The 10000-nt window shown below is 54.5% G+C and overlaps 1 protein-coding gene across 1 annotated transcript in view; it reads right to left on the reverse strand.

Moving 5' to 3' along the window:
• Positions 1 to 10000, reverse strand: part of exoc6b (exocyst complex component 6B) — a 178021-nt gene that overhangs the window by 67605 nt on the left and 100416 nt on the right. The window contains exon 13 of the mRNA XM_055911912.1: positions 9590 to 9687. Within this exon, the coding sequence (XP_055767887.1) occupies positions 9590 to 9687 (98 nt within the window). The remainder of the gene's footprint in view (positions 1 to 9589; positions 9688 to 10000) is intronic.

A 10000-nucleotide genomic window follows, 5' to 3' on the forward strand; every position in this document is an offset into this window, starting at 1 on the left:
CGTGTGTGTGTGTGTGTCTGTCTGCGTGTGTGTGTGTGTGTCTGTCTGCGTGTGTGTGTGTGTGTCTGTCTGCGTGTGTGTGTGTGTGTCTGTCTGCGTGTGTGTGTGTGTGTCTGTCTGCGTGTGTGTGTGTGTGTCTGTCTGCGTGTGTGTGTGTGTCTGTCTGCGTGTGTGTGTGTGTCTGTCTGCGTGTGTGTGTGTCTGTCTGCGTGTGTGTGTGTGTCTGTCTGCGTGTGTGTGTGTGTCTGTCTGCGTGTGTGTGTCTGTCTGTCTGCGTGTGTGTGTGTGTCTTTCTGCGTGTGTGTGTGTGTGTCTGTCTGCGTGTGTGTGTGTGTGTGTCTGTCTGTGTGTGTGTGTGTCTGTCTGCGTGTGTGTGTGTGTCTGTCTGCGTGTGTGTGTGTGTCTGTCTGCGTGTGTGTGTCTGTCTGCGTGTGTGTGTGTGTGTCTGTCTGCGTGTGTGTGTGTGTCTGTCTGCGTGTGTGTGTGTGTCTGTCTGCGTGTGTGTGTGTGTCTGTCTGCGTGTGTGTGTCTGTCTGCGTGTGTGTGTGTGTGTCTGTCTGCGTGCGTGTGTGTGTCTGTCTGCGTGCGTGTGTGTGTCTGTCTGCGTGCGTGTGTGTGTCTGTCTGCGTGCGTGTGTGTGTCTGTCTGCGTGCGTGTGTGTGTCTGTCTGCGTGCGTGTGTCTGTCTGCGTGCGTGTGTGTGTCTGTCTGCGTGTGTGTGTGTGTGTCTGTCTGCGTGTGTGTGTGTGTGTCTGTCTGCGTGTGTGTGTGTGTGTCTGTCTGCGTGTGTGTGTGTGTGTCTGTCTGCGTGTGTGTGTGTGTGTCTGTCTGCGTGTGTGTGTGTGTGTCTGTCTGCGTGTGTGTGTGTGTGTCTGTCTGCGTGTGTGTGTGTGTGTCTGTCTGCGTGTGTGTGTGTGTCTGTCTGCGTGTGTGTGTGTCTGTCTGTCTGCGTGTGTGTGTCTGTCTGTCTGCGTGTGTGTGTGTGTCTTTCTGCGTGTGTGTGTGTGTCTGTCTGCGTGTGTGTGTGTGTGTGTCTGTCTGCGTGTGTGTGTGTCTGTCTGCGTGTGTGTGTGTCTGTCTGCGTGTGTGTGTGTGTGTCTGTCTGCGTGTGTGTGTGTGTCTGTCTGCGTGTGTGTGTGTCTGTCTGCGTGCGTGTGTGTGTCTGTCTGCGTGCGTGTGTGTGTCTGTCTGCGTGCGTGTGTGTGTCTGTCTGCGTGCGTGTGTGTGTCTGTCTGCGTGCGTGTGTGTGTCTGTCTGCGTGCGTGTGTGTGTCTGTCTGCGTGCGTGTGTGTGTCTGTCTGCGTGCGTGTGTGTGTCTGTCTGCGTGCGTGTGTCTGTCTGCGTGCGTGCGTGTGTCTGTCTGCGTGCGTGTGTGTGTCTGTCTGCGTGTGTGTGTGTCTGTCTGCGTGTGTGTGTGTCTGTCTGCGTGTGTGTGTGTCTGTCTGCGTGTGTGTGTGTGTCTGTCTGCGTGTGTGTGTGTGTCTGTCTGCGTGTGTGTGTGTCTGTCTGCGTGTGTGTGTGTCTGTCTGCGTGTGTGTGTGTGTCTGTCTGCGTGTGTGTGTGTGTCTGTCTGCGTGTGTGTGTGTGTCTGTCTGTCTGTCTGCGTGTGTGTGTGTCTGTCTGCGTGTGTGTGTGTCTGTCTGCGTGTGTGTGTGTCTGTCTGCGTGTGTGTGTGTCTGTCTGCGTGTGTGTGTCTGTCTGCGTGTGTGTGTCTGTCTGCGTGTGTGTGTCTGTCTGCGTGTGTGTGTCTGTCTGCGTGTGTGTGTGTCTGTCTGCGTGTGTGTGTGTCTGTCTGCGTGTGTGTGTGTCTGTCTGCGTGTGTGTGTGTCTGCCTGCGTGTGAGTGTGTCTGCCTGCGTGTGAGTGTGTCTGCCTGCGTGTGTCTGTCTGCGTGCGTGTGTGTCTGTCTGCGTGCGTGTGTGTCTGTCTGCGTGTGTGTGTCTGTCTGCGTGTGTGTGTCTGTCTGCGTGTGTGTGTGTGTCTGTCTGCGTGTGTGTGTGTGTCTGTCTGCGTGTGTGCGTGTGTCTGTCTGCGTGTGTCTGTCTGCGTGTGTGTGTGTCTGTCTGCGTGTGTGTGTGTCTGTCTGCGTGTGTGTGTGTCTGTCTGCGTGTGTGTGTGTCTGTCTGCGTGTGTGTGTGTGTCTGTCTGCGTGTGTGTGTGTGTCTGTCTGCGTGTGTGTGTGTCTGTCTGTCTGCGTGTGTGTGTCTGTCTGTCTGCGTGTGTGTGTCTGTCTGTCTGCGTGTGTGTGTCTGTCTGCGTGTGTGTGTCTGTCTGCGTGTGTGTGTCTGTCTGCGTGTGTGTGTCTGTCTGCGTGTGTGTGTCTGTCTGCGTGTGTGTGTCTGTCTGCGTGTGTGTGTGTCTGTCTGCGTGTGTGTGTGTCTGTCTGCGTGTGTGTGTGTCTGTCTGCGTGTGTGTGTGTCTGTCTGCGTGTGTGTGTGTCTGTCTGCGTGTGTGTGTGTCTGTCTGCGTGTGTGTGTGTCTGTCTGCGTGTGTGTGTGTCTGTCTGCGTGTGTGTGTGTCTGTCTGCGTGTGTGTGTGTCTGTCTGCGTGTGTGTGTGTCTGTCTGCGTGTGTGTGTGTCTGTCTGCGTGTGTGTGTGTCTGTCTGCGTGTGTGTGTGTCTGTCTGCGTGCGTGTGTGTCTGTCTGCGTGCGTGTGTCTGTCTGCGTGCGTGTGTCTGTCTGCGTGCGTGTGTGTCTGTCTGCGTGCGTGTGTGTCTGTCTGCGTGTGTGTGTCTGTCTGCGTGTGTGTGTCTGTCTGCGTGTGTGTGTGTGTGTCTGCCTGCGTGTGTGTGTGTGTCTGTCTGCGTGTGTGTGTGTGTCTGTCTGCGTGTGTGTGTCTGTCTGTCTGCGTGTGTGTGTCTGTCTGTCTGCGTGTGTGTGTGTGTGTCTGTCTGCGTGTGTGTGTGTGTGTCTGTCTGCGTGTGTGTCTGTGTGTGTCTGTCTGCGTCTGTGTGTGTCTGTCTGCGTGTGTGTGTGTCTGTCTGCGTGTGTGTGTGTCTGTCTGCGTGTGTGTGTGTCTGTCTGCGTGTGTGTGTGTCTGTCTGCGTGTGTGTGTGTGTCTGTCTGCGTGTGTGTGTGTCTGTCTGCGTGTGTGTGTGTCTGTCTGCGTGTGTGTGTGTCTGTCTGCGTGTGTGTGTGTCTGTCTGCGTGTGTGTGTGTCTGTCTGCGTGTGTGTGTGTCTGTCTGCGTGTGTGTGTGTCTGTCTGCGTGTGTGTGTGTCTGTCTGCGTGTGTGTCTGTCTGTCTGCGTGTGTGTCTGTCTGTCTGCGTGTGTGTCTGTCTGCCTGCGTGTGTGTCTGTCTGTCTGCGTGTGTGTCTGTCTGTCTGCGTGTGTGTCTGTCTGTCTGCGTGTGTGTCTGTCTGTCTGCGTGTGTGTCTGTCTGTCTGCGTGTGTGTGTGTCTGTCTGCGTGTGTGTGTGTCTGTCTGCGTGTGTGTGTGTCTGTCTGCGTGTGTGTGTGTCTGTCTGCGTGTGTGTGTGTCTGTCTGCGTGTGTGTGTGTCTGTCTGCGTGTGTGTCTGTCTGTCTGCGTGTGTGTCTGTCTGTCTGCGTGTGTGTCTGTCTGTCTGCGTGTGTGTCTGTCTGTCTGCGTGTGTGTCTGTCTGTCTGCGTGTGTGTGTGTCTGTCTGCGTGTGTGTCTGTCTGTCTGCGTGTGTGTCTGTCTGTCTGCGTGTCTGTCTGTCTGTATGCGTGTCTGTCTGTCTGTATGTGTGTCTGTCTGTATGTGTGTCTGTCTGCGTGTGTGTGTGTCTGTCTGCGTGTGTGTGTCTGTCTGCGTGTGTGTGTCTGTCTGCGTGTGTGTGTGTGTGTGTGTGTGTGTGTCTGTCTGCGTGTGTGTGTATGTGTGTGTCTGTGTGCGTGTGTCTGTGTGTGTGTGTCTGCGTGTGTCTGTGTGTGTGTGTGTGTGTCTGTCTGCGTGTGTCTGCGTGTGTGTGTCTGTCTGTCTGCGTGTGTCTGTGTGTGTGGGTTCTGTGTTGTTTTACAGTGTATTGAATGTCCCTCTGGCATTCAGTAAGAATGAACTGCAGTAACAATGGTTCAACTACCCAGGGGGGTTGTCACACACACAGTACGACTAACAAACACACACCCCCCCATCTGTCTTGCCAGGGACATTATCACCTCTCATGCCTCCTCTGTAGCAGAGGAAGTTTGACCTTCCCTCCCCTGTCGTAAAACATCTCCACCATAACATTCCCACAACCAAACGACACACCAACGAACTCTAGCCAACACCACACACACACACACACAGCCGACAACACACACACACACAGCCGACAACACACACACACACACAGCCGACAATACACACACAGCAAACACACACAAACAGCAGACAACACACACACACACACAGCAGACAACACACACACACACCCAGCAGACAACACACACAGCAGACAACACACACAGCAGACAACACACACACAGCAGACAACACACACACACACACACACAGCAGACAACACACACACACACACACACACAGCAGACAACACACACACACACACACACAGCAGACAACACACACACACACACACACAGCAGACAACACACACACACACACAGCAGACAACACACACACACACACAGCAGACAACACACACACACACACAGCAGACAACACACACACACACACAGCAGACAACACACACACACACACAGCAGACAACACACACACACACACAGCAGACAACACACACACACACACAGCAGACAACACACACACACACACAGCAGACAACACACACACACACACAGCAGACAACACACACACACACACAGCAGACAACACACACACACACACAGCAGACAACACACACACACACACAGCAGACAACACACACACACACACAGCAGACAACACACACACACACACAGCAGACAACACACACACACACACAGCAGACAACACACACACACAGCAGACAACACACACACACAGCAGACAACACACACACACAGCAGACAACACACACACACAGCAGACAACACACACACACAGCAGACAACACACACACACAGCAGACAACACACACACAGCAGACAACACACACACACAGCAGACAACACACACACACAGCAGACAACACACACACACCTAACAGACAACACACACACACAGCCGACAACACACACAAACACACACACAGCCGACAACACACACAAACACACACACAGCCGACAACACACACAAACACACACACAGCCGACAACACACACAAACACACACACAGCCGACAACACACACAAACACACGCACAGCCGACAACACACACAAACACACGCACAGCCGACAACACACACACACACACGCACAGCCGACAACACACAAACACACGCACAGCCGACAACACACACACACGCACAGCCACCAACACACACACACGCACAGCCGACAACACACACACGCACAGCCGACAACACACACACGCACAGCCGACAACACACACACGCACAGCCGACAACACACACACGCACAGCCGACAACACACACACGCACAGCCGACAACACACACACGCACAGCCGACAACACACACACGCACAGCCGACAACACACACACGCACAGCCGACAACACACACACGCACAGCCGAAAACACACACACACACGCACAGCAACACACACAGCCAGCAACACACACACACACAGCCGACAACACACGCACAGCCGACAACACACACACACACACAGCAGACAACACACACACACACACAGCAGACAACACACACACACACAGCAGACAACACACACACACACAGCAGACAACACACACACACGCACAGCAGACAACACACACACACGCACAGCAGACAACACACACACACGCACAGCAGACAACACACACACAGCAGACAACACACACACACACAGCAGACAACACACGCACAGCAGACAACACACGCACAGCCGACAACACACACACGCACAGCCGACAACACACACACGCACAGCCGACAACACACACACGCACAGCCGACAACACACACACGCACAGCCGACAACACACACACGCACAGCCGACAACACACACACGCACAGCCGACAACACACACACGCACAGCCGACAACACACACACGCACAGCCGACAACACACACACGCACAGCCGACAACACACACACGCACAGCCGACAACACACACACGCACAGCCGACAACACACACACGCACAGCCGACAACACACACACGCACAGCCGACAACACACACACACACGCACAGCAACACACACACGCACACAGCCGACAACACACGCACAGCCGACAACACACACACACACACAGCCGACAACACACACACACACACAGCCGACAACACACACACACACACACAGCCGACAACACACACACACACACACAGCCGACAACACACACACACACACACAGCAGACAACACACACACACACACAGCAGACAACACACACGCACAGCAGACAACACACACACACGCACAGCAGACAACACACACACACGCACAGCAGACAACACACACACACGCACAGCAGACAACACACACACACACACAGCAGACAACACACACACACACACAGCAGACAACACACACACAGCAGACAACACACACACAGCAGACAACACACACACACACACAGCAGACAACACACACACACACAGCAGACAACACACACACACAGCAGACAACACACACACACACAGCAGACAACACACACGCACAGCAGACAACACACACGCACAGCAGACAACACACACGCACAGCAGACAACACACACACGCACAGCAGACAACACACACACGCACAGCAGACAACACACACACGCACAGCCGACAACACACACACGCACAGCCGACAACACACACACGCACAGCCGACAACACACACCCGCACAGCCGACAACACACACACAGCCGACAACACACACACAGCCGACAACACACACACAGCCGACAACACACACACAGCCGACAACACACACACAGCCGACAACACACACACAGCCGACAACACTCACACAGCCGACAACACTCACACAGCCGACAACACACACACAGCCGACACACACACACACACGCACAGCCGACAACACACACACGCACAGCCGACAACACACACACGCACAGCCGACAACACACACACACAGCAGACAACACACGCACAGCCGACAACACACACACACACACAGCCGACAACACACACACACACACAGCCGACAACACACACACACACACAGCAGACAACACACACACACACACAGCAGACAACACACACACACACACAGCAGACAACACACACGCACAGCAGACAACACACACACACGCACAGCAGACAACACACACACACACACAGCAGACAACACACACACACACACAGCAGACAACACACACACACACACAGCAGACAACACACACACACACACAGCAGACAACACACACACACACACAGCAGACAACACACACACACACACAGCAGACAACACACACACACACACAGCAGACAACACACACACACACACAGCAGACAACACACACACACACAGCAGACAACACACACACACAGCAGACAACACACACGCACAGCAGACAACACACACACACAGCAGACAACACACACACGCACAGCAGACAACACACACACGCACAGCAGACAACACACACACGCACAGCCGACAACACACACACGCACAGCCGACAACACACACACGCACAGCCGACAACACACACACGCACAGCCGACAACACACACACACACACACCCGCACAGCCGACAACACACACCCGCACAGCCGACAACACACACCCGCACAGCCGACAACACACACCCGCACAGCCGACAACACACACCCGCACAGCCGACAACACACACAGCCGACAACACACACAGCCGACACACACAGCCGACACACACACAGCCGACACACACACACACACGCACAGCCGACAACACACACACACACGCACAGCCGACAACACACACACACGCACAGCCGACACACACACACACACGCACAGCCGACAACACACACACGCACAGCCGACAACACACACACGCACAGCCGACAACACACACACGCACAGCCGACAACACACACACGCACAGCCGACAACACACACACGCACAGCCGACAACACACACACACAGCAGACAACACACATACACAGCAGACAACACACACACACAGCCGACAACACACACGCACAGCCGACACACACACACACACGCACAGCCGACAACACACACACACACAGCAGACAACACACACACACAGCAGACAACACACACACACAGCAGACAACACACACACACAGCAGACAACACACACCCGCACAGCCGACAACACACACACACACAGCCGACAACACTCACACAGCCGACAACACTCACACAGCCGACAACACACACACACACACGCACAGCCGACACACACACACGCACAGCAGACACACACACACGCACAGCAGACAACACACGCACAGCCGACAACACACACACACACAGCAGACAACACACACACACAGCAGACAACACACACACACAGCAGACAACACACACACACAGCAGACAACACACACACACAGCAGACAACACACACACACAGCAGACAACACACACACACAGCAGACAACACACACACACAGCAGACAACACACACACACAGCAGACAACACACACACACAGCAGACAACACACACACACAGCAGACAACACACACACACAGCAGACAACACACACACACAGCAGACAACACACACACACAGCCGACAACACACACACAGCCGACAACACACACACAGCCGACAACACACACACACACACGCACAGCCGACACACACACACGCACAGCAGACAACACACACACACGCACAGCCGACAACACACACACACACAGCAGACAACACACACACACAGCAGACAACACACACACACAGCAGACAACACACACACACAGCAGACAACACACACACACAGCAGACAACACACACACACAGCAGACAACACACACACACAGCAGACAACACACACACACAGCCGACAACACACACACACAGCCGACAACACACACACACAGCCGACAACACACACACACCCAGCCGACAACACACACACACCCAGCCGACAACACACACACACCCAGCCGACAACACACACACACACACACAGCGGACAACACACACACACACAGCGGACAACACACACACACACAGCGGACAACACACACACACACAGCGGACAACACACACACACACACAGCCGACAACACACACACACACACAGCCGACAACACACACACACACACAGCCGACAACACACACACACACACAGCCGACAACACACACACACAGCAGACAACACACACACACACAGCAGACAACACACACACACACACAGCAGACAACACACACACACACACAGCAGACAACACACACACACACACAGCAGACAACACACACACACACACAGCAGACAACACACACACACAGCAGACAACACAGGAAGGAAAGAGGAAGAAGTCAGAGGTCATGTGACACAGAGTGGAACTGGGAGGTGTGTGTGTGTGTGTGTGTGTGTGTGTGTGTGTGTGTGTGTGTGTGTGTGTGTGTGTGTGTGTGTGTTACCTGAATGTGAGGTTCCATTTCTTCAGTAATATCTCTCCATACTGCTCTCTCATCTCAAACATCATATCAAACAGCTGAGACACTGGGAACCCATAGCCCTGGAACGAGGGATGGCAAGGAGGAGACAGGGGGGAAGGAGACGGGAGGGAAGGAGACGGGAGGGAAGGAGACGGGAGGGAAGGAGACGGGAGAGAAGGAGACGGGAGGGAAGGAGACGGGAGGGAAGGAGACGGGAGGGAAGGAGACGGGAGGGAAGGAGACGGGAGGGAAGGAGACGGGAGGGAAGGAGACGGGAGGGAAGGAGACGGGAGGGAAGGAGACGGGAGGGAAGGAGACGGGAGGGAAGGAGACGGGAGGGAAGGAGACGGGAGGGAAGGAGACGGGAGGGAAGGAGACGGGGGGGAAAGAGAC

This window comes from Salvelinus fontinalis, unplaced genomic scaffold (genome assembly GCF_029448725.1).
Source record: "Salvelinus fontinalis isolate EN_2023a unplaced genomic scaffold, ASM2944872v1 scaffold_0106, whole genome shotgun sequence".
Taxonomy (NCBI): Eukaryota; Metazoa; Chordata; class Actinopteri; order Salmoniformes; family Salmonidae; genus Salvelinus; species Salvelinus fontinalis.